This window comes from Pleurodeles waltl, chromosome 5 (genome assembly GCF_031143425.1).
Source record: "Pleurodeles waltl isolate 20211129_DDA chromosome 5, aPleWal1.hap1.20221129, whole genome shotgun sequence".
NCBI classification, from domain to species: domain Eukaryota; kingdom Metazoa; phylum Chordata; class Amphibia; order Caudata; family Salamandridae; genus Pleurodeles; species Pleurodeles waltl.
The window spans coordinates 580043512-580070096 of record NC_090444.1 but is presented as its reverse complement, the minus strand read 5'-3'; the positions used below and the strand labels follow the sequence as shown (position 1 = coordinate 580070096).

Genomic DNA, 26585 nt, shown 5'->3' with positions numbered 1-26585 from the left:
GATTATGTGTGACAGGGGTATGTTTTGCAAGATCTGTTAGTGAAAGAAAACAAGAGCCACTGTCTTTGTGTTTACCTCTTTGATTTGTTTATTAAATGTGTACAGTTCTGACACTAAGAGAGGTGAGCTGCAAAGTTAGTGTCAGATACCTGAGGTGGAACACCAACTTCCTTTCTGAATATGCATACAACATGAAGTAGGAGTCTCCAACATAAGTCCAGGAGAGCACGTATTCAGTGAAGATTTATTTCTTGTAGTTATCTGGAAAATCAGGCATGGATCCTCCCCTATTTGACATTTGTTGGACTCTCCTGTCCTAAAAAACCCACATCACATCACTGCCACAAAGCTGCTACCTGAAAAACATTGGTGTGTAATCCTATCAGTGGTAGTGCTGAGTTTAAATATTATGCTTGCACAGATGAATGGCTGTGCAGTCTTGGTATCCAAGATGGAACTGATAGCTGTAAACAGAAACTGAAATTTAGTCCAACAACGCTATACATCCAGTGTCGTTTAATAAGAAACTACAAAAAGGTTATAACTGCCCACATTTAAAACTTGGAGACTTGGTGAACATGCAAGGGTTGGAGACCAAAAGTAGGCAAAATGCAGGTGCGATCTTTGATGAAAGTGTGACCCCAGGGTCCATTCACCACTAGAGCCCTAAAGGGCATACCTGGTCCATATCTCAAATATGACCTGACAGTTTCAGGTCAGTCTTTATGTATGGCATGTATGAATGTGGAAATGCCACAGTGAATGTAGTACGCAAAAGGTGTAACCTTGAGAATATAGGAATTAGGGTTTTTTCACCAGTCCTGGAGAAAGTGGTATGACCCATCTGGGCATGAACATACAGGCTGAAACATGTAGATCCACATATGTGGGAGAAACTATGATCTCCAATAGAATGTATTCCGTTTTTACTCTTGACAGTCGACTCCTAAATATATGCATTTTCAGCCAGTGGGGTATTCCTCTATGCAATTTTATTTTTAGGCCCTCTTTGTCTTGAACCAAGATCTCAAAGCACAGCCTTGACTTACATGGTTGAGCCTGCCCAGAGGTGTACACACTCTGGGGAGGACTCAATGATAAAGCATGCCACTAACGCATAGTGGGTGCAAGTCTTTTTAAAAAGAGTAAACACCTTTTCTAATAAGGTAGTGTGATATCAAATCATATGGGAGTGGGCTTCCTCTCGGTTTGATTGTTTTCTTGGCGACCACCAACAAATCCGTACTGCCTGTCTCAGCATGACATGGGCAGAAGGGAATGTGTTGCCAGCTGAAGCTCCTTCTCATATTACCTTTGATGTGTTACTAAGTCACTAACATTTGGAACCTGCCAGAGAGTGAAAGCGAGAGATATAGATGGGACGCAAAGTCTAGAGATTGGTAGTTAGGCATGTCCCCACTTGGCCACCTCAGGACACACATTAGCCCGACACCGGTTACCTGACTATCAAGCACCAGAGGAAACACTCCTCCATGCCTGGCACATGTCATCTGCAATGGTGCAGGGTTTTCAGATGGTACAGTGCCTTTAGGAGAGCCATACTTAACTTGGGAGTTCACTGATGCTCTTTGGAAGTTCCACTGAGACATCTGATGGTGCGCCAGGGCTGCCTGGTACGTATTTAAACATTCAGTAGGTCTGACCTTGCCCTGGTCCTGGTAGTGGGCAGAAAACAACAATCCTCGTGGAGATTAGGAGCCCTTATTGTTCTTATAGGAAGAACAGGATGTGCTCTTAGCCTGGACTCTGGGAAGAGTCGCAGCTTCCTAACTGTTTCTTCAGTGTGGTAGCTGTAGGGATGCTGACTATGCTTCATATTCTTGTAGGAGTCACAGCCTGGACAGTCTCACAGCTTCATATGGGAAGGAATGCCTGGAACTTGCCATTGTCACATGAACCTTCTAGGGATTTGCACCATTGCTGCATCCCTTCATAGGACGGATCTCTTGTATGAAGCCTCACAATATAAATTACAGTCTACAATCGTTTAATAAGAGTGTTATCTAAATAGGAGGGTACTGTGTGCAATCAGAAAATAAGGTGAAAGAAAAAAAGGTCATTTCTGTGAATCGTTTGTGCTGTGTTACTTCAAGGAAACATACAACTATCACAAACAGAACAGTAACGAGAAAAAAACGTAAATACAATCACAATAACAAAGACAAACGCATTTAACGAAGCACCAGTTGCATGAGTATCAGTGGTGGTTCCAGAAACAAAGTCAGAATGTCCATATTTGAGCTTTCTGGCAAGAATTAACAGCTCAGCTATTCACGGAAAGGAGGTTTCAGAATAGCATATATGCTTTGAAACTCAGACAAGAAAATGTAATCGAGAGTAGAAATCTCCCTACTAAAAATAAGTTAAAGGGACTTTATGATTGTTATCCGAAACATAAAAACTCTGAAGATCGCTTAAATGCCCTGCTAATTGCTTCGCAAGATTTCACAAATTACATCAAGAATGGCAATCACTGAATGTACCCAGAATCCAGTGAACTCGTTCCTTAGCACTCAGGCCACTTGAGCAGAGACTGGCTTTGCACAGGACCGGTGCAGACCTCCTGGAGATCACTAGAAGGCAGTGGATACTGGACCAGGCCCTTGACTAAACAATCTGCTCCACACCAACACCCCTAGAATTCACTGAGTATTGCCAAAACCATGCCCAATTCGTGTGGGTCTGAACTCAGTACCCTATTCTCAACAACAACTGAGCACATGCTTTAATCATATCCATTAATCATACCCATCAATCTTTGAGTGCCTACTGAGCTTTGACAGTAAACAATACTCATGCACCATACTCTCAGCACCCCTTGTCTTGGACCTCAACAGGCTCATTCTTTGGTTCCGCTATTCTATTCTTGGCCAGGTTAAGCTGTGTGGTCAGCTCCTTTGCTAAGTGGCCTAAGTGCCCTAGCCTCATATCAACTTAATTGATGTTGTCAATAATGTGATGTCAACTGTAGAATCACATGTGAAGATAAGAACAATGCACTGCAGATAGAGAGGACTGCACTGTTCACAAATGAGACATGTCAATATTGTCAGAGCTTAGTTCATTTTAGACCTGACATCCTTGGGTGGTAGTCGCCCAAACTTTTGCCTTCACCCCTCCTCTTTTGATGAATTTTGGTCTTGTTGGCTTTAGAACCCCTTGTGCTTTAGCACGCCCTGGCACTTTACCACTGAGGACCTGTGCTAAAGCGCATGTGTGCTCTCCCTAAAACATGGTACAATTGTCCTCCACCTAGTCAGCACATTTAATTTATGCCTATGACCCTAGTAAATGCTAATTCAGTTAAACAGGGCCTATAAGGTGTGCCACCTACTGAAGTAGCCTTTTAAAAGATGTCTCAGGCCTCCCTCTGTGACCTGTAGTGCAGTTTTAAACTGCCATTTCTACCTAGCAAAGTAAACCTTTCGCCAGGCCTAAGCTTGCTTTTTAAATATTTATAAGTTGCCCTTAGAGTAGGCCCTAACGGCTCATAGGGTAGGGTGCATTGTATTAAAAAGTTGGACATGTTGGTTTAAGTTTTACATGTCCCGGTTGTGAAAATCTCCTAAAGTAGTTTTTTACTATTGCAGGGCCAATCTCTCCTGTAGGATAACATTAGGTTACCTTATTACACTTAATAAGTGATAACTTAAGTTTGGAAGCAGACAAGAACATTTGTTTACACTCAAATTCATTGTATTTTAAATCCTCATTAATGATATAGTCGGATTTTAAGTCACAATTCTGAAAATGCCACTTTTAGGAAGTTGTAATTTTATTGTCCTAACCATTTGTGCCTTCTGCCAGTATCTTGGGTCACATGACTGTGATTAGATTCACTGTTGGTCTTTGTGTATTCCTCTTAACCCCTTCTGTGCCGCGGACGTAGTGGTTACGTCCTGCGGCACAGTGCTGCTGTGCCGAGGACGTAACCACTACGTCCTCGGCACACAGCCCAGAGGGAGCGCTCTCGCTCCCTCTGTGGGGTTCCCCCCCACCCCCCCAAGTCAGGGATGGAAGGGGAAGCCCTTCCCCTCCCACCCCGACCCCCCCCCCAGCCCCCCCTGTGACGTCAGCGCGCGAGCGCGCGCTGATTAGTCACAGGGTCTCCCCCATCGCGCTGGAAGCAGAGCTTCCAGCGCGATTGAAAAAGAAATGCTTTTGCATTTCTTTTTCAATCCCATGGGGGAGGCCCCGAGAGGCTTCAAAGGGAAGGAAATGTATTTCCTTCCCTTTGAAGTCTCTCACAGGTTTCAAAAGCTGGATTGCTTGCAATCCGGCTTTTGAAACCCCACTAGACACCAGGGATTTTTTTTTTTTTCTTGAAATTGGCAAAAGGGAGCGACCCCTTGGGCAAGGGTCGCTCCCAGGGGGGCATTTTTTTAGGAAGGCCTTTTCTGCCCCCCCTGGGGGCAGATTGGCCTATTATTAGGCCGATCTGCCCCCAGGGGGGGCAGAAACCTCTAGGCACCAGGGACCATTTGTTTTTTTTTTTGTGATGAATTCTTTTTTTTTAGGTGGGGAGCGATCCCTTAGGCAAGGGTCGCTCCCCTACGGGGCAATATATATTTAGGCCATTTCTGCCCCCCTTGGGGGCAGATTGGCCTATTTTGATAAGGCCAATCTGCCCCCAAGGGGGGCAGAAACCATTAGACACCAGGGAGTTTGTTTTTGCGCGCGAATGTCACGCAACAAAGCGACCCCTTTGGCAAGGGTCGCTCCCAGGGGGGGCAATTTTTTGGGAAGGCCTTTTCTGCCCCCCCGGGGGGCAGATCGGCCTATTATTAGGCCGATCTGCCCCCAGGGGGGGAAGAAACCTCTAGGCGCCAGGGCAATTTTTTTTTTTGTGTTTTTTTTTTTTGTTCTTTTTTTTTTTTTAGAGATGGGGAGCGACCCATCAGGCAAGGGTCGCTCCCCTGGGGGGCAAATTGTATTTAGACCATTTCTGCCCCCCTGGGGGCAGATTGGCCAATTTTAGGTCAATCTGCCCCCTAGGGGGCAGAAACCACTAAGCACCGGGGATTTGTTTTTTGGCGCCAATGTCACGCAGGGGGAGCGACCCCGTAGGCAAGGGTCGCTCCCGGGGGGGGGGTGTGGGGGTTGGGGGGGCAAATTTATTTTAGGCCATTTCTGCCCCCCCGGGGGACAGATCGGCCTATTATTAGGCCGAACTGCCCCCGGGGGGGGGGCAGAACACTCTAGGCGCCAGGGCAATTTTTTTTTTTGTGTTTTTTTTTTTGTTGTTTCTTTTTTTAGAGATGGGGAGCGACCCATCAGGCAAGGGTCGCTCCCCTGGGGGGGCAAATTGTATTTAGACCATTTCTGCCCCCCTGGGGGCAGATTGGCCAATTTTGGGTCAATCTGCCCCCAAGGGGGCAGAAACCACAAGGCACCGGGGATTTGTTTTTTGGCGCCAATGTCACGCAGGGGGAGCGACCCCGTAGGCAAGGGTCGCTCCCGGGGGTGGGGTGTGGGGGTTGGGGGGGCAAATTTATTTTAGGCCATTTCTGCCCCCCCGGGGGACAGATCGGCCTATTTTTAGGCCGAACTGCCCCCGGGGGGGGGCAGAACACTCTAGGCGCCAGGGCAATTTTTTTTTTGTGTTTTTTTTTTTTTGTTGTTTCTTTTTTTAGAGATGGGGAGCGACCCATCAGGCAAGGGTCGCTCCCCTGGGGGGGCAAATTGTATTTAGACCATTTCTGCCCCCCTGGGGGCAGATTGGCCAATTTTAGGTCAATCTGCCCCCTAGGGGGCAGAAACCACTAGGCACCGGGGAGTTGTTTTTTGGCGCCAATGTCACGCAGGGGGAGCGACCCCGTAGGCAAGGGTCGCTCCCGTGGGGGGGGGGTGGAGGTTGGGGGGGCAAATTTATTTTAGGCCATTTCTGCCCCCCCGGGGGACAGATCGGCCTATTATTAGGCCGAACTGCCCCCGGGGGGGGGCAGAACACTCTAGGCGCCAGGGCAATTTTTTTTTTGTGTTTTTTTTTTTTGTTGTTTCTTTTTTTAGAGATGGGGAGCGACCCATCAGGCAAGGGTCGCTCCCCTGGGGGGGGCAAATTGTATTTAGACCATTTCTGCCCCCCTGGGGGCAGATTGGCCAATTTTATGTCAATCTGCCCCCAAGGGGGCAGAAACCACTAGGCACCGGGGATTTGTTTTTTGGCGCCAATGTCACGCAGGGGCAGCGACCCCGTAGGCAAGGGTCGCTCCCGGGGGGGCGGTGGGGGTTGGGGGGGCAAATTTATTTTAGGCCATTTCTGCCCCCCCCGGGGGACAGATCGGCCTATTATTAGGCCGAACTGCCCCCGGGGGGGGGGCAGAACACTCTAGGCGCCAGGGCAATTTTTTTTTTGTGTTTTTTTTGTTGTTGTTTCTTTTTTTAGAGATGGGGAGCGACCCATCAGGCAAGGGTCGCTCCCCTGGGGGGGCAAATTGTATTTAGACCATTTCTGCCCCCCTGGGGGCAGATTGGCCAATTTTAGGTCAATCTGCCCCCAAGGGGGCAGAAACCACTAGGCACCGGGGATTTGTTTTTTAGCGCCAATGTCACGCAGGGGGAGCGACCCCGTAGGCAAGGGACGCTCCCGGGGGGGGGTGGAGGTTGGGGGGGCAAATTTATTTTAGACCATTTCTGCCCCCCCGGGGGACAGATCGGCCTATTATTAGGCCGAACTGCCCCCGGGGGGGGGGCAGAACACTCTAGGCGCCAGGGCAATTTTTTTTTTGTGTTTTTTTTTTTTGTTGTTTCTTTTTTTAGAGATGGGGAGCGACCCATCAGGCAAGGGTCGCTCCCCTGGGGGGGGCAAATTGTATTTAGACCATTTCTGCCCCCCTGGGGGCAGATTGGCCAATTTTAAGTCAATCTGCCCCCAAGGGGGCAAAAACCACTAGGCACCGGGGATTTGTTTTTTGGCGCCAATGTCACGCAGGGGGAGCGACCCCGTAGGCAAGGGTCGCTCCCGGGGGGGGGGGAGGGGTTGAGGGGGCAAATTTATTTTAGGCCATTTCTGCCCCCCCGGGGACAGATCGGCCTATTATTAGGCCGAACTGCCCCCGGGGGGGGGGGCAGAACACTCTAGGCACCAGGGCAATTTTTTTTTTGTGTGTTTTTTTTTTTGTTGTTTCTTTTTTTAGAGATGGGGAGCGACCCATCAGGCAAGGGTCGCTCCCCTGGGGGGGCAAATTGTATTTAGACCATTTCTACCCCCCTGGGGGCAGATTGGCCAATTTTAGGTCAATCTGCCCCTAAGGGGGCAGAAACCACTAGGCACCGGGGATTTGTTTTTTGGCGCCAATGTCACGCAGGGGGAGCGACCCCGTAGGCAAGGGTCGCTCCCGGGGGGGGGATGGGGGTTGGGGGGGCAAATTTATTTTAGGCCATTTCTGCCCCCCCGGGGGACAGATCGGCCTATTATTAGGCCGAACTGCCCCTGGGGGGGGGGCAGAACACTCTAGGCACCAGGGCAATTTTTGTTTTGTGTTTTTTTGTTTTTGTTGTTTCTTTTTTTAGAGATGGGGAGCGACCCATCAGGCAAGGGTCGCTCCCCTGGGGGGGCAAATTGTATTTAGACCATTTCTGCCCCCCTGGGGGCAGATTGGCAAATTTTAGGTCAATCTGCCCCCAAGGGGGCAGAAACCACTAGGCACCGGGGATTTGTTTTTTGGCGCCAATGTCACGCAGGGGGAGCGACCCCGTAGGCAAGGGTCGCTCCCGGGGAGGTGGTGGGGGTTGGGGGGGCAAATTTATTTTAGGCCATTTCTGCCCCCCCCCCCCCTGGGGCCGGCTGAGCTACAGGCCAAACACCACAGGTAGGCACCTTGCAAAAAACACCTCTGTTTTCTGTGAAAAAATATGTTGTGTCCACGTTGTGTTTTGGGCCATTTCCTTTTGTGGGCGCTAGGCCTACCCACAGAAGTGATGTATCATTTTTATCGGGAGACATGGGGGAACGCTGGGTAGAAGGAAATTTGTGGCTCCTCTCAGATTCCAGAACTTTCTGCCACAGAAATGTGAGTAACATGTGTATTTTTAGCCAAATTTTGAGGTTTGCAAAGGATTCTGGGTAACAGAACCTGGTCCGAGCCCCGCAAGTCACCCCTCCTTGGATTCCCCTAGGTCTCTAGTTTTCAGAAATGCACAGGTTTGGTAGGTTCCCTAGGTGGCGGCTGAGCTAGAGGCCAAAATCTACAGGTAGTCACTTTGCTAAAAACAGCTCTGTTTTCTGTGATATGTCCACGTTGTGTTTTGGGGTATATCCTGTCGCGGGCGCTAGGCCTACCCACACAAGTGAGGTATCATTTTTATCGGGAGACGTGGGGGAACGCTGGGTGGAAGGAAATTTGTGGTTCCTCTCAGATTCCAGAACTTTCTGCCACAGAAATGTGAGGAACATGTGTTTTTTTAGCGAAATTTTGAGGTTTGCAAAGGATTCTGGGTAACAGAACCTGGTCCGAGCCCCGCAAGTCACCCCTCCTTGGATTCCCCTAGGTCTCTAGTTTTCAGCAATGCACAGGTTTGGTAGGTTTCCCTAGGTGGCGGCTGAGCTAGAGGCCAAAATCTACAGGTAGTCACTTTGCTAAAAACAGCTCTGTTTTCTGTGATATGTCCACGTTGTGTTTTGGGGTATATCCTGTCGCGGGCGCTAGGCCTACCCACACAAGTGAGGTATCATTTTTATCGGGAGACGTGGGGGAACGCTGGGTGGAAGGAAATTTGTGGCTCCTCTCAGATTCCAGAACTTTCTGCCACAGAAATGTGAGGAACATGTGTTTTTTTAGCCAAATTTTGAGGTTTGCAAAGGATTCTGGGTAACAGAACCTGTTCCGAGCCCCGCAAGTCACCCCTCCTTGGATTCCCCTAGGTCTCTAGTTTTCAGAAATGCACAGGTTTGGTAGGTTTCCCTAGGTGGCGGCTGAGCTAGAGGCCAAAATCTACAGGTAGTCACTTTGCTAAAAACAGCTCTGTTTTCTGTGATATGTCCACGTTGTGTTTTGGGGCATATCCTGTCGCGGGCGCTAGGCCTACCCACACAAGTGAGGTATCATTTTTATCGGGAGACATGGGGGAACGCTGGGTGGAAGGAAATTTGTGGCTCCTCTCAGATTCCAGAACTTTCTGCCACAGAAATGTGAGGAACATGTGTTTTTTTAGCCAAATTTTGAGGTTTGCAAAGGATTCTGGGTAACAGAACCTGGTCCGAGCCCCGCAAGTCACCCCTCCTTGGATTCCCCTAGGTCTCTAGTTTTCAGAAATGCACAGGTTTGGTAGGTTTCCCTAGGTGGCGGCTGAGCTAGAGGCCAAAATCTACAGGTAGTCACTTTGCTAAAAACAGCTCTGTTTTCTGTGATATGTCCACGTTGTGTTTTGGGGTATATCCTGTCGCGGGCGCTAGGCCTACCCACACAAGTGAGGTATCATTTTTATCGGGAGACGTGGGGGAACGCTGGGTGGAAGGAAATTTGTGGTTCCTCTCAGATTCCAGAACTTTCTGCCACAGAAATGTGAGGAACATGTGTTTTTTTAGCGAAATTTTGAGGTTTGCAAAGGATTCTGGGTAACAGAACCTGGTCCAAGCCCCGCAAGTCACCCCTCCTTGGATTCCCCTAGGTCTCTAGTTTTCAGCAATGCACAGGTTTGGTAGGTTTCCCTAGGTGGCGGCTGAGCTAGAGGCCAAAATCTACAGGTAGTCACTTTGCTAAAAACAGCTCTGTTTTCTGTGATATGTCCACGTTGTGTTTTGGGGTATATCCTGTCGCGGGCGCTAGGCCTACCCACACAAGTGAGGTATCATTTTTATCGGGAGACGTGGGGGAACGCTGGGTGGAAGGAAATTTGTGGCTCCTCTCAGATTCCAGAACTTTCTGCCACAGAAATGTGAGGAACATGTGTTTTTTTAGCCAAATTTTGAGGTTTGCAAAGGATTCTGGGTAACAGAACCTGGTCCGAGCCACACAAGTCACCCCTCCTTGGATTCCCCTAGGTCTCTAGTTTTCAGAAATGCACAGGTTTGGTAGGTTTCCCTAGGTGGCGGCTGAGCTAGAGGCCAAAATCTACAGGTAGTCACTTTGCTAAAAACAGCTCTGTTTTCTGTGATATGTCCACGTTGTGTTTTGGGGCATATCCTGTCGCGGGCGCTAGGCCTACCCACACAAGTGAGGTATCATTTTTATCGGGAGACATGGGGGAACGCTGGGTGGAAGGAAATTTGTGGCTCCTCTCAGATTCCAGAACTTTCTGCCACAGAAATGTGAGGAACATGTGTTTTTTTAGGCAAATTTTGAGGTTTGCAAAGGATTCTGGGTAACAGAACCTGGTCCGAGCCCCGCAAGTCACCCCTCCTTGGATTCCCCTAGGTCTCTAGTTTTCAGAAATGCACAGGTTTGGTAGGTTTCCCTAGGTGGCGGCTGAGCTAGAGGCCAAAATCTACAGGTAGTCACTTTGCTAAAAACAGCTCTGTTTTCTGTGATATGTCCACGTTGTGTTTTGGGGTATATCCTGTCGCGGGCGCTAGGCCTACCCACACAAGTGAGGTATCATTTTTATCGGGAGACGTGGGGGAACGCTGGGTGGAAGGAAATTTGTGGTTCCTCTCAGATTCCAGAACTTTCTGCCACAGAAATGTGAGGAACATGTGTTTTTTTAGCGAAATTTTGAGGTTTGCAAAGGATTCTGGGTAACAGAACCTGGTCCGAGCCCCGCAAGTCACCCCTCCTTGGATTCCCCTAGGTCTCTAGTTTTCAGCAATGCACAGGTTTGGTAGGTTTCCCTAGGTGGCGGCTGAGCTAGAGGCCAAAATCTACAGGTAGTCACTTTGCTAAAAACAGCTCTGTTTTCTGTGATATGTCCACGTTGTGTTTTGGGGTATATCCTGTCGCGGGCGCTAGGCCTACCCACACAAGTGAGGTATCATTTTTATCGGGAGACGTGGGGGAACGCTGGGTGGAAGGAAATTTGTGGCTCCTCTCAGATTCCAGAACTTTCTGCCACAGAAATGTGAGGAACATGTGTTTTTTTAACCAAATTTTGAGGTTTGCAAAGGATTCTGGGTAACAGAACCTGGTCCGAGCCACACAAGTCACCCCTCCTTGGATTCCCCTAGGTCTCTAGTTTTCAGAAATGCACAGGTTTGGTAGGTTTCCCTAGGTGGCGGCTGAGCTAGAGGCCAAAATCTACAGGTAGTCACTTTGCTAAAAACAGCTCTGTTTTCTGTGATATGTCCACGTTGTGTTTTGGGGCATATCCTGTCGCGGGCGCTAGGCCTACCCACAGAAGTGAGGTATCATTTTTATCGGGAGACTTGGGGGAACGCTGGGTGGAAGGAAATTTATGGCTCCTCTCAGATTCCAGAACTTTCTGCCACAGAAATGTGAGGAACATGTGTTTTTTTAGCCAAATTTTGAGGTTTGCAAAGGATTCTGGGTAACAGAACCTGGTCCGAGCCACACAAGTCACCCCTCCTTGGATTCCCCTAGGTCTCTAGTTTTCAGAAATGCACAGGTTTGGTAGGTTTCCCTAGGTGGCGGCTGAGCTAGAGGCCAAAATCTACAGGTAGTCACTTTGCTAAAAACAGCTCTGTTTTCTGTGATGTGTCCATGTTGTGTTTTGGGGCATATCCTGTCGCGGGTGCTAGGCCTACCCACACAAGTGAGGTACCATTTTTATCGGGAGACTTGGGGGAACATAGATTAGCAAAACAAGTACTATTGCCCCTTGTCTTTCTCTACATTTTTTCCTTCCAAATATAGGAGTGTGTGTAAAAAAGACATCTATTTGAGAAATTCCCTGTAATTCACGTGCTACTATGGTCACCCCGGAATTCAGAGATGTGCAAATAACCACTGCTCCTCAACACCTTATCTTGTGCCCTTTTTGGAAATGCAAAGGTTTTCTTGATAGCAATTTTTTACTCCTTATATTTCAGCAAATGAATTGCTGTATACCCGGTATAGAATGAAAACGCACTGCAGGGTGCAGCTCATTTATTGGCTCTGGGTTCCTCGGGTTCTTGATGAACCTACAAGCCCTATATATCCCCGCAACCAGAGGAGTCCAGCAGACGTAACGGTATATTGCTTTCGATAATCTGACATTGCAGGGAAAAGTTACAGAGTAAAACGTAGAGAAAAATTGATGGTTTTTTCACCTCAATTTCAATATTTTTCTTTTTCAGCTGTTATTTTCTGTAGGAAACCCTTGTAGGATCTACACAAATGACCCCTTGCTGAATTCAGAATTTTGTCTACTTTTTAGAAATGTTTAGGTTTCTGGGTCAAAATCCCTGCGCCATATTTACATAGAGGCGCAATGCATGTAAACCATTGCACTACATTATGCCTGCACCAGGCATAATGTATGCAAAGGGGGCATGGGGGAGAGGGGTGACAAAATGGCACAAATTCTTTGCATCATTTTTTTGGCACTTTTAAAACCTGCTCAGAGCACTCCTCTAACTACCGCCATGGTGCGCTGTATTATAAATACGGCGCACACATGGTGGCGTTAGGGGGGCGCCAAGGGGCTTTGCACACAGTGAAGCACCACTTTTCCTAAATATGCCCTTTAGTGCTTTATTTGGCAATACTTTTACTTGAGACTTTGAACAGCACACCTCCAGTTCCGCAGTCTGGATTTTATTTTTTGCTGTTCCGGTATCAGTTTAATTATTTCAGTTTAGTCTATTGTTCTAGATTGGTGTGGGATTTTTTTTGTGTCCTGTTTTCACTTTATTACTTTTTGTGTATAGCATAAATATTTCAGACATTGCCTTTAAGTTGAGCCTCATTGCTTTTGTGCCAATCTATCAGCGGGTTTAGCACAGGTTAATTTAGTGACTTTTTGTGGTTCGCCTTGACATGCTGTAGGAAAGTACCATCTTGCCTGGCATGTTACCCCTATTTTTATTCTATGTATGTTTTTTTTTGCCTATGTGTCACTGGGATTCTGCTAGCCAGGACCCCAGTGCTCATAAAGTGTGCCCTGTATGTGTTCCCTGTGTGGTGCCTAACTGAATCACTGAGGCTCTGCTAACCAGAACCTCAGTGTTTATGCTCGCTCTGCTTTTAAAATTGTCACTGCAGGCTAGTGACTAATTTTACCAATTCTGATTGGCACAATGGAACACCCTTATAATTCCCTAGTATATGGAACCTAGGTACCCAGTGTATTATTTTGCCACCCATAGGGAGCTCAGACAATTCTTACACAGGACTGCCACTGCAGCCTGAGTGAAATAACGTCCACGTTATTTCTCAGCCATTTTACACTGCACTTAAGTAACTTATAAGTCACCTATATGTCTAACTTTCACTTAGTGAAGGTTAGGTGCAAAGTTACTTAGTGTGATGGCACCCTGGCACTAGCCAAGGTGCCCTACATTGCTCAGGGCAATTTCCCCGGACTTTGTGAGTGGGGGGACACCATTACACGCGTGCACTACATATAGGTCAATACCTATATGTAGCGTCACCATGGTAAATCTGAACATGGCCATGTGACATGTCTAGGATCATGGAATTGTCCCCCCAATACCATTCTGGTATTAGGGGGACAATTCCATGCATCCCCGGAGGTCCAGCATAGATCCCGGGTACTGCCAAACTAACTTTCCGGGGTTTTCTCTGCAGCTACCACTGCTGCCAACCCTCAGAGAGGTTTCTGCCCCCCTGGGGCCTGGGCAGCCCAGTCCAAGGAAGGCAGAACAAAGGCTTTCCTCTGAGAGAGGGTGTTACACCCTCTCCCTTTGGAAATAGGAGTGAAGGGCCTGAGAGGAGTAGCCTCTCCTGGCCTCTGGAAATGCTTTGAAGGGCACAGATGGTGCCCTCTTTGCATAAGCCAGTCTACACTGGTTCAGGGATCCCCCCAGCCCTGCTCTGGCACGAAACTGGACAAAGGAAAGGGGATTGACCACTCCCCTGACGTGCACCTCGCAGGGGGGGTGCCCAGAGCTCCTGTAGTGTGTCCCAGACCTCTGCCATCTTGGATGCAGAGGTGTGAGGGCACAATGGACAGCTCTGAGTGGCCAGTGTCAGCAGGTGATGTTAGAGACCCCCCCTGATAGGTGCTTACCGTTCTCTGTAGCCAATCCTCCTCTGAGGGCTATTTAGGGTCTCTCATGTGGGTATCTCACTAGATAACGGATACAAGAGCTCACCAGAGTTCCTCTGCCCTTCCCTCTTCGACTTCTGCCAAGGATCGACTGCTCCAGGACGCCTGTAAAACCGCAACAGAGTAGCAAGAAGACTACCAGCAACATTGTAGCACCTCATCCTGCCGGCTTTCTCGATTGTTTCATGGTGGTGCATGCTCTAGTGGCTGTCTGCCTTCACCCTGCACTGGAAGCCAAGAAGAAATCTCCTGTGGGTCGATTGAATCTTCCCCCTGCCAACGCAGGCACCAAACTTCTGCATCACCGGTCCTCTGGGTCCCCTCTCATCTCGACGAGCGTGGTCCCTGGAACACAGGAGCTGGATCCAAGTGTCCCCGACAGTTCAGTGGCCCTTCTGTCCAAATTTGGTGGAGGTGTGTCCTTGCCTCCCCAGGCCAGACAGTAATCTTGTGTACTGCGTGAACTGTAGTTGCTAGGGCTTCTGTGCACTTTTGCAAGACTTCCTTTGTGCACAACCTAGCCCATGTCCCAACCTAGCCCATTACCCAACTCACTGAGTTGGAATCCGACTTCGTGGGACTCCCTTTTGTTGTGCTGAGGTGACCGTTGTGCTCAGATCTTCTGAATGCCTGTTCAGGTGCTTCTGTGGGTGCTGCCTGCTTCTGCGTGGCCTGTCCGTGTTGCTGAGCGCCCCCTCTGTCTCCTCCTCCAAGGGGCACCCAAAACCTTCAACCACAACTCTTGCAGCTAGCAAGGCTTGTTTACGGTCTTTCTGCGTGGAAACAACTCTGCATCCCCCAGCACGCCGTGGGACATCTTCTGACCAAAGGGGAAGTTCCTGGCACCTTCCGTTGTTGCAGAATATTCGGCTTCTTCCACCCAGAGGCAGCCCTTTTGCACCTTCATCCAGGGTTTTGTGGGTTCCTGCCCCCCCTGTACACTTGCGTGACTCATGGACTTGGTCCCCTTCCTTTACAGGTCCTCAGGTCCAGGAATCCATCTTCAGTGCTTTGCAGTCAGTTGTTGTCTTTGCGGAATCCCCTATCTCGACTTTACTGTCTTTCTGGGGTAGTAGGGTAACTTTACTCCTACTTTTCAGGGTCTTGGGGTGGGGTATCTTGGACACCCTTAGTGTTTTCTTACACTCCCAGCGACCCTCTGCACACTACACTAGGCCTGGGGTCCATTCGTGGTTCGCCTTCCACTTTTGTAGTACATGGTTTTTGTTGCCCCTAGGCCTATTGTCTCCTATTGCATTCTATTGTGTCCTAAAGTGTTTGCACTACTTTTTTAACTGTTTACTTACCTGATTTTGGTTTGTGTGTATATTTTGTGTATATTTCTTACCTCCTAAGGGAGTATATCCTCTGAGATACTTTTGGCATATTGTCACTAAAATAAAGTACCTTTATTTTTAGTAACTCTGGGTATTGTGTTTTCTTATGATATAGTGCTAAGTGATATAAGTGGTATAGTAGGAGCTTTGCATGTCTCCTAGTTCAGCCTAGGCTGCTCTGCTATAGCTACCCCTATCAGCCTAGGCTGCTAGAACACTACTAATCTACTAATAAGGGATAACTGGACCTGGAACAAGGTGTAAGTACCACAAGGTACCCACTATAAGCCAGGCAGCCTCCTACACATGCCTTGTGGTTGTTGCTTGAGAAGGGTTTCACCTCCTTCAACCAATAAACCAATTTCTCACAGTTCATAACTACTGAATTTTTTGGGACACCCTGTTTTTATAACAAAACATTGTTTTCCTTCAAGCTTACAACAACGTTCCTTTAATGTTTTCTCAGTGGTCTTTTAGTTGTTTTATTGATAGACTCCCACACCTGGCCTGTTGTCTAGTCACAGCCTTCTACACATGAGCTTAGGCTTGGTCCCATGGCCACTTTACCCAATCCTCACACCTCACTGCCTGCTATTCAGTGCTTCTGACAATGCATAGTAAATTCTGAGCTCAGGGTGTGGCCTATGACCATGACCTGCACTCAGCCTCATGCCCCTTAAAATGTCTACTGCCTTTGACTGTGTCCTCTGGGGACTCAGCCTGGCCATTGATCGCAATCTGCAGTTATGTTCCATGCACTGTAATTGCACTCTGCACAGCCTTTAGTCATGTGCAGTGGGTGCTACGTATACGTGACCAAAGAGCTTAACCTGATCTCAGCAGCCATACCACAGGGCTCATTGGGTGCAGCCTTTATCTATCTTCATATTGCAGGTGTCTGGTACAAAATGTGGCCTTTCATCTCTTAGGGGCTAATTTACAAGCCCCTTGAGCCTCCGTAGTGTATTTTGTTTTACGTTACAGTTGCGCAAAACACTCCCCCCAAACCGTGCTATATTTACAAACTGGTGCAATTTCACCATTGTGCTAGTTTGTAAACCCTTGTTCCCCATATACCTGCACCAGGTATACTGTATGCAAGGGAGGTGCCCCCCCGCAGGAAGGCCCAAAAAATGACACAGTGAAATCTCCAAGATTACACTGCGCCATTTTAGCATCATTTTTTAATGACTGGCCAGGGCAGGTGTTAAACTCACGCTAGGCTCTTTTCAATGGGCCCTCCCGAGATTTGCTGAACTAGCGTCAACATTTTTGATGCTAGTCTGGCAAAGTGACATAACTGCGTCACAAAATTTGATGCAGTTGTGTTAATGTGCGTCATTGTGCGCTGTATTATAAATACAGTGCTACCATGGTGTTGTTAGGGGGGTGCAGGGGGGCATAGGGAAACTGGTGCATTGGAGTCGATACACCAGTTCCTTGTAAATGAGGCCCTTAGTGTGCACATTTCCCCTATATTCAGTGCCCACAGAAAGAAATGGCAGATGTAGATTTTTTTTAAATGAAGGATTTTGAGGCAGAATAAACATTCAAAACCTACTTTATGAAGGGAAAGGTTACAGATTTCACCTTTGACACCTATGAAAGTAAAGGTGATTATTATACCTAGCACAGCAGTAGCTGATTATTTGATGCAGTGTAAATGTTTACATCTCAATACAAATCGCAATCCGCAATTTCAAATGTGTGAATCTATAACATCAATGGTGTCCTCTTGTTGACCCAACAAGGTCTTATGGATCAAGATGAAAGATTACGATTCCATTCTATGGTCAATAAGACCTTATTTTACTGTGTTTCCCATGTTTACTCTTGTTATCAAACAATGGCATTACCTTGTTCTGGATGCAAATTTAGCAGTCAATTGAAATGTGAAGGATTCCTACAAAAACCGTTCCAAGACCAGAGGGACCACAGGATTCTAAAGATTCTGCTTTAAACTCACTGAATATCCAATCCAAATACATGATTTTGACCGTTTTTCAGGGTTTCATGTCTTGCTGACAAATTATCTCTACTCCCATATTTTCTTCAAACATTATAGTCATATTTCCATGGGATCACTACTTCACTACTTTGGACACATTTGTGTTAATGGGATTTATCTGAACTCCAATCAGAGCCTTTTTTCTTATTATGATGCACAAAATAGAATTTTGTCATTGGATCTAAGAGTCAGACTTTTCTCCTTTCTATAGACATAAAAGGGTAGCAACTGATTGCCTCTCACATTTCACGAGCTATTGCTCACTAGGGGCTTTGTTTGGAAGCTATGAATTCATGGTTCCGTAATCTCCCTATTTTCAGGAGTGTTATTTTCTTCACAAGGGCATGTTAATGGGCCATAGAACCAAGCAAGCCAACACTTATGTTTGAGGTGAGAGTTGGTGGAACTTTAGTTGCTTAACGGCAGATTGAATGCCACAGCTCATTACGTTAACTAAGTTGGGTTATCCACTTTACTCCTTTGTAATTTTTAGAATGTCATTTCTCAATGTGTCTTTTTCGAAAGGCTATATTTTGTTTATTTATTTTGAGAGTTTTAAAAAGAAGCGATCTCACCGACAGGTTTAAGAGTGCTGTAGATAGAGAAACCATAACCTGGTAGATGAATCATATAACTATTCATCACCTGACAACAACATAAACACATAAATTCCACTTCCACTGTCTGTTCTGCTGGAGTCTTCCAGAATAGTGATAGCTGTGTCTCAGTGGGAGAACCTCGGGTGTCGTACAGTGCCATAACCTCCCTGGTCAAAAACCTTATGCTAGAAATCTGTTTAGTAGGATCCTTTTAACCTATTTCTTAAACCTGAGGGTTAATGGGTTAGACTGAATCTCCACTGTGATATCCGATAAACGTGCTGGCATAGGTTTATTATTATTTTTTCATCTCAGAGGTTCCAGCAGGAGGGAGCTGGTGCTCTTAGGAAGCAATTGTCTCCTTAAATTATGAGAGTTCGTGGTGCAGGGCTTTGGGTGTCCTATATGTTATTTTCAGCTCCTTCCTGGCTTTGAATGAGAGCCAGTGAAGAGACACAAGGGAGGGTGTGATCAAAATGTATTTTTCCTGTTATTAGTCTTGCCATTGGATTAAGTGTCGCCCTGAGTGGTGTTTTTCATGATATTCATAAGTCTATTCAGGTTGCACTACCATCCCTCAGGTTGGATATGACTGATGATTGCACTGCAGGTTTGAAGACTGGCAGCAGAATGAATGGCATCACCTTCATGAGGAGAATTATTTAGGAGCAAGCACTGAGACTGGATGTGCTAATGTGAGATTGCATTTTAAAGTTTTCATCCAGGGTTATCCCAAGGAATTTTGATGATCTGACAATGACTTGTTTGCAAATGAGACTGTTTAGGTGGTTGGTCTATTCTTGTAAGGAGAGGAAGACATAGGGTGGGAAGATGAGTAGGAATTCTGTCTTCATGGAGTACAATTTCAGGGAGTAACTGCACAGTCACATTTGGTTGACTAGGGAGTCTTTTAGTTGAATGATGCCTTTCAGGGAGGAAATCTTTCAGCATCGCTCAGTCTCGTCTATATACACGTGGTAATAATGTTCAGCTTCTTTCAGGATCTCCATTAGCGGTTCCATATAAAGGTTGAAGAATGTTGGGGGAGAAGGCGGCTACTTGAGGGACTACAAGAGTAACTTGAAACCTGTTACATAATAGCCACTTAGTTCGATTAGTTGAGAATGACCTTGTAGGAAAGAAATGAACCATTTGAGGACTTTTAGAAATTGGGTTTCTGGTTGGCAGAGGTATGCACCCCGTCCAAGCAGGAACCACATTCCTAGTCAGGGTAAGTCACAAACACACCCTAAACTAATCTGTACTCACCGTATGGCAGCTTGGCACTGTACAGTCAAGCTTAATTTAAGAGACAATATGTAAAGTATTTGTGCATCACTTCAAATAGTATAACAGTCAAAAACATCACACGAAAAAATACCACACCTGGTTAGAAAACTAGAGATTAATTTAATAAATGGAAGAAGACCAACATGACCAATAAGTATAACTTGTGATATGAATTTTTGAAAAATAAACTGTGAAATAGCACTTAGAAGCAAGTAATGCAAACTGGGGACAGTTGGTCGTGCTGGACCGCAATAAAGTTAAATGTCCAGACTGACCATGATGGACTGCAGGCCGGCTACATGGACCCAGTGAGGCCTGCTGAATAAAAGTACCTTAATCTGGGTTGCATCGATGTTGAGGATTCAGGGAGCAGACTGATGCGATTCGTTGGTCGATCCCCGCAATGGAGGCAAAGCGTTAATCTTTTCCACACAGTGACGAAGATGTGCCACTTTTTTCCATGCAGCCTCAGAGATTGGTAAGGTCTGAGATCCGGCGATTCCAAAGGTGATGCACCAAGATCGATATGTGCTGAAAAGGTGATGTGTTGACTTTGATCAACGCAGTGGGGCCGATGCCCCAGTTCTGATCCATGAAACAGGGCTGGTGCACCAGTTCTAATCTGCGCAGTGGCAGCAATGCATTGGTTCTGACTGGAGCAACACTGGACCCACTTCACAGTGCCTAGGACTGGATTGGCACCATTTGGCAGGGCATGACTCACAGTTGGCAGAGTCCAGGTGCTGTAGCAGGTGAGTTGGAAGTCTTTTGTGTCACTGAGACTTAAGAAAACAGACAGGAAGCCTGCAAGCCCTTGGAGTAACTTTGGTTCTGGGTTGGAGAGATGCAGACCCAGTCCTTCCCACTCCTAGGCAAGGAAGGCAGAAGGCAGCAGATCAGCACACCAGAGCAGGAGTCCAGCAGAGTAGGAGTGCAGCAGAGCGGCAGTGCTTGTAGCCACACAGCAGTCCTTCATCCTGGCAAAGTATCCACTGGTCCAGAAGTTTACTGAGTTGGTGGTGAGGTACAGTACTTACACCCTCTTGTGCCTTTGAAGTGGGGGAGACTTCAAAGAAAAGTTTTTGAAGTGCACAGAGGTCCCCCCTTCCTGACCTGGCTCTGGACTCACTACAGGGGGTATGCAGCCCTTTGTGTGAGGACAAGAAACAGCCTAATCAGGTGTAAGTGCCAGCTCCTACTTCTCATGCTGACCAGGATGGCCCATCAGTCACACCTAAGCTCCCTGCGTGTGTGGCTGTCTAGACGGAATGCACAGAGCCCAGATGTCACCCACTCTAGATGTATATTCAGGTTATTGTGGATTCAATGAGGGTTCTTAATCTCTGCAGTAACCCCAAAACAGAATGTATGCACAAAATCTGTTGAATGCATCCTTGTCTTATAACTTGAAGTTGCCCTTGTGAAATGTGTTGCTCATCAGTCCATACAAGATGGAGTGTCCCTAGGAAATGTATATGTAAATCATGAAATAAACATTAATGGGATGCCCTTAGGTATGCCTAACAAACGTATGTAATTCCCAGGCCTACCCTAAAGGCTTTGTCTGTGTTACGGAGCCAATGCTGAGAAATAAGAATGAATGAAACAGAAGTGTAAGAATAACCCCAAAACAATTTTGAGTGAAGCATTGGAGGAGTAGTAGCTGTGGAATTACTGCTCCCCCACTAGCCTGTTTATATCATGGTATTGCCAATTTCATATGGCAGTCACCCACTGCTATGCCCATTATTTCATTTAGTTGACAGGCAGAAGCAGCAGGCACCAGATGACCAAAGTAAGAAAATGACAACTTTCTAAAAATAGCATTTTCAGAACTGCAATTTAAAATCCAACTTCACCATATGTCGTGATTGTAAATTGTGAGTCCAGAGACACCAAACACGAAAAACCTATCTCTTCCAAATTGTAAATTATACTTATAAAATGTAATAAGGTAATCCCAATGTTATCCTATGGGGGAAATAGTCCTTTCTCTAGTGAAAAACAACTTTGGGATCTTTTCACTACTCGGACATGTAAAACTTAAAAGTACATGTCCTGCCTTTCCAATACATTTCACCCTGCCCACTGGTTTGTCCATGGCCTACCTTAGGGGTGATCTACATATATAAAAACTAAGGTTTGGGCCTAGCAAAATTATTATTTTGCCTGGTAGAAATGCCAGTGTAAAACTGCACAAAAAAGCCCTGCAGTGGCAGAGCTTAGACACAAAGAACTACTTAAGTGAGTGGCACAATGAGTGCTGCAGGCTCACTAGTAGCATTCATTTACAGCCGTGGGCATATGTAGTGCACTTTACTAGAAACAAATTAAATTAAATAAGCAAATTAGGAATGAGCCAATATTATCATGTTTAGGGTATAAAGCACACACACTTTGCAATGGTAATGTGTATAGATTCTTAAGCTAGAAAAAACTGGAGGAGGAAAGCAAAAAGATTGGGGATGATGCTGCAGAAAGGGCCATTTGTTGCAGAAAGGGTCATTTTCAACAAGGACTTTACCAGATATCCTCATTCTGCATTCTAGTAACCTTAAAAGAATGCCAATGACGGATCACGTATTAAGAGTAGCCAGTTCTGGTTCAGGAGTTTGAGTGCATCACCCATAATGTGTGAGGGTTCCATGGAGTTGCTCAGGATTTCATGAAATGCTGCAGGTAATCCCATGATCTTCAGAGGAGGTTTGGGTTTTCAGTATGTGGAAGCTATCTTATCTCATGTGATTATGCTCATGTGATTCTAAATTTAGGCTACCCTCTCTTAAAGAATCCAGTGTTTCTATGACCTTCTTATATTGAACTGCTTTCTGTACCCTTGGAAACTCTTCTCCACATAAGACGTCATAAACATCTCCATGTTCAATTCTAGCCAATAGATGGGTCCTATCTCATGAAAACACATGACAGAAGCCTTCAGGAAGTTAGAATGAAGTTCAGTTACTTTAAGATTATTCAGGACTGGCACTGGCCACCTGATGAACTCGACAGGGGTAAATTAGAGCCCACATACAACTGCTGGTGCTGTCAACAGACTGCATATGACATTGTTCATATCCTCTGGTCATGCCCTGCAATCCGACCATTCATGTTGGGGGTTGGACAAATGATGCAAGAGAGCTACCTCTGCCCTCTCACCCTCACAGCAGCACTGACCATTTTCCATGATAACCAAGAAAACTTAGACCTCACTGATCTCAAAAAGAGATTCTAGCAGTTGCTAAATTATGCATCAGGGACTCATGGGCATCCCACACTACACCTACTTTGGAGCTTTGGCTTGAGGGCATGGCCCTCACAGCTGCCCACGAATGCCTGATATACAGGCTAAATGACCGAGAAAACATTTTCAGATATTTAGTGGAGTTTTCCTCCGGTAGAATATAGTGTTATTTGGAGCCCAGGTTCTTGTGATGTCTATGCCTGCTTGACCCATCATTCTGGTGTACTGGTCATTAAGATGTTGAGTACACCCTGTCATCCCCACTAGTCTGGATCCACCACTGACTTCATTAGCTTGCACTAACATGTGTACTCACAAAACAACATTGAATATGTAACAGAACCCCTATGAAGCCCTGTAGCACAATTAACATGTTTGGACCATTACTCTCAACCACTACATGTACCATGACTACAGAAAAACATCAATAAATATATGATCAAATTAAAAAAAAATATATATGCTTTTAGGTCTAATGTGACAGATACTGGCCAAATCCTGAGAAAAAGAAGTTGGAAAAATATTAAGAAATCCTATCAGGCATAAAGAATAAAACAATTAAAATGCGTGGGGACCAAACAGAAAATGAATACAATAGTAACAGGTATGGAGCAGAAAGAGTGAGGGAGATTTCAGGAGCTGTACAGTGCTGACACAAAACTAATGAGAGTTAAACCTAAAAAACACAAGCTTATGTTGAATATTTACCACGCTCATGAGAGATGACTGAGGAAAGGAGGGCACAACATTTAGATTGGAGGAAAACAAAAAGGGAAACAATAAGATTTTTGGATTTGTAGCAAATACAAAACATAACCTGCACTGGTGTTGGCAAATGAGTTATGTTAAAGGAACTCATTATGCAAAACCAAGAACAGTCAGACGAAGGAACAGGCAACATCTCACAATAATTGAAGCAAATCACACTTGCATTTAAATTAAAATTTGTAAGAAATTATATACATTTAAAAGCCTGTCCAGATAGGAATGTTTTTTTTCAGAGGAAAGTATGTTGATAGGGATTTTGCTAATACTACATGTAAACAATAATGAGTAATACTGTAGAATAGCAGGTCATCCTACCATGCCACAGAACAACAAAACGAGTACACAGTTTTACAGCCCTAAAGGCTATGCTATATAATAGACAGCAGCAGCTCCTCCATTATGGCTGTGAGCCAGCAGAGGGAAAAGTGAAAAAGAAAATGATAATAAACCCATTTTAATTGTCATTTTATTTTTCATAGAGCGCTGGAGCCCACTGGCACTAGGTCAGTGTGGGGCCATAACGGCAGCCGGGGGAGGCAGAGTTGTGCGCACAGTAAATGCACATGTCGGTTTGGCTAGCTGGCCAATCCCGGCCAAACCGACATGCGTATTTAGATCTCTTCACCCAGCTGTGCTGCAACAGCTGGGTGGAGAAGAGGCACAGACTCCCAGGCCCTGAGTGAGCGCTTAACCAGCCCACTCAGGCCAATCACAGCACTGCATTCATCCTGGTAAACAGTGTTGCCAGCATGAGATCAGTGTCTTGATTGGCGGCTGGGAGTCTGCCCATTGGTGCACCAGCTCATGCGGAATCAGGACCGGAGTAGAAAACATTTTTACTTTTTTTATTTACCTGCCTATCCTTCCCCCCACCCCCACACTTATGGTCCCTAATTACTGCCACTGATAAAAGATATTGGTCGTTTGTAGTACCTTAACCAATAATCACTATTTTTAGGACCCAGATAAATGGATCATTAGAACACTATGCCCTGCAACGATTTAGGTTTTGGTACAATTGAAATAAAGCTAAACTTGGTAGAGTGTCCATTTTCTGTACCAGCACAGTGTAACTAGCCAAGCTACATTGTCTATCGATTAATCACTTTCTTTGGAAAAGCATGGAGAATGATTTCTTGATGTTGTCTATGTGTAAATGATTATAGTTTCAGCAATGTTTGAGAAGTGTCAGAATCTGAAAATATTTATGAAAGTGCCTAATAAAATCAAAGAGACAAAGCTGTTTTGCCATTATCTGGATAAAGCTCTGTCTGATGACTTCTGATCATGTATCAACCTACTGAGACCTGGGGCATTCTGGGAGGATCACTGAGCATTGTATACTAATTTGCCCAGCTCTTTTTCACCATTACTGAGTCTACATGTGGCAATCATTTTAGTGGATACTTTGGCAAGCCATAGACGAGTCTGATTTTACTTCACTTCGTTCAACATGCATCACTAAAATTCAGTTCAGCGCTAAACCTGCTAGCCAACCTTAACTTGGACGTGCATCATATTCAAACAAACTGGAACACCCTATATGCATCACCAACAACTTGTGTTGGTCAGTCCAGGTCTTGGTACAGCCCCTACTTCATGTCCCCCACTTAGTTTAGAAAAAGGCAATAAATATGCACCTTGATATAAAACCTAGTTTAAGATCACATTAAATAAAGATATCATTAGCTGCTTTCCATCCAATATACAAAGAGACATGATTTTATTTAGGAAATAAACCTAGGAATGAAGGACACTGTCTGCTAATGCAACCCATCCCTGAAATAATATCCTGCTTGGCATGAACTCCATGATCGACAGCATCTCCCATATCTCCATCATCTACCCCATACTTTATTGCATGCTCATAAGATTTTTGTTTTGGTATGGCTGAAGGTGACACATATTCAATTTCAGTGAGGCACAAAGGACATACAATAATGAAGGTAGACAAAGACTACAGGAAGTACAGAACACACTATGTATCAGTAGTCAAGGTTTTTGGGTTGAAGAAAAGACTGTTTTCGTTGTATTACATGACACCATAGGGTGTAATACTGAAACTTGGGAAAAGAGAAAAAGTGTGGAGGGCGACAGAGATTTTTTGGAGCCTGAGAACACCTTTAATAAATAAGAAATAAGACAGGTAAAAAGACAAAAACAATAGGTAAAGTTACTACTGGTAGAAAACTAGGGCTGGCTATAAATCGAAGGTTCAAATAAGTGTGCCTGCCTTCATTTCCAAAACATCGGGAGTGGTAATGGTAGAAAATAACTCTGCCTTAACAAAAGATACGTTTCTGTAAGTCATTGGTTGGTCTGAGCATGTAAAATCCTCAACTATGTCAGTGCAGGTTCGTTAGTGTGAAGGGAACGTTTACTGTAAAGCGTTTTGAGCTACCCGTGTAGGACCATAGATCTAAGCATGTACATGTTCACACGGCAGAAGTTCCACACCCACTTTTTCTGAATGATGAGAAAGTATTTACAATACGTATCCCAACAAGAGTCCACTGACAGCAGCTGGGCAACCTCTAAATGTTATCATTCATAATTTAATGTGTTGCTTGATAATCCCCATAGCATGCATTACCCCCTTATCAAGGAATCAGAGCAGAAGGTGTTATTAAGATAATACCTGATCCCTCTTCTGTTACCATGCCAAGGCCTTCCGCTTTGTTCTGCCGCTCAAATGCGTTTAGGTCTAGCACACTGCAAAAAAAAAAATATATATACGTAATACACTTTTTTTCAATACTGATTAACCACACAACACTGATTTGTCTGTTAATGACTTGACATTTTTCTGACAAAAGAAGGACCATACCTGTTAAATGTGTGGAAATAAAATCTAGAATAAAATATACTAACCTGTTATTCTTCACCACAGTCCGCTAATTAATTTGTATTCCAGTGACAACAGGATAACTATGTTTATCCTTCAAAAGGGGTGTGATCTGTAAATTGCTGACACCATATCTCAAGGCCGCTTCAGGGGTCTTCACGCACTGCAGATGCAACAGACGTAATTCAACTAAACCAGCACTGGTGAATTGGAGAAGATGGAGAAGACTGTGGCTGGTGTAGGATCTCAAAGGGATTAGGGCCCATATTTATACTTTTTGACGCTAAACTGCGCTAACGCAGTTTAGCGTCAAAAAGTTTTGCGCCGTCTAACGCCATTCTGAAGCGCCATGCGGGCGCCGTATTTATGG

General features: G+C 45.6%; 1 protein-coding gene across 1 annotated transcript in view; it reads right to left on the bottom strand.

Annotated features, from left to right (window-relative positions):
* The window catches only part of RYR2 (ryanodine receptor 2), a 2714825-nt gene that overhangs the window by 373487 nt on the left and 2314753 nt on the right, over nt 1-26585 (bottom strand). The window contains exon 82 of the mRNA XM_069234403.1: nt 26009-26082. Coding sequence (XP_069090504.1) covers nt 26009-26082 — 74 coding nt within the window. The remainder of the gene's footprint in view (nt 1-26008; nt 26083-26585) is intronic.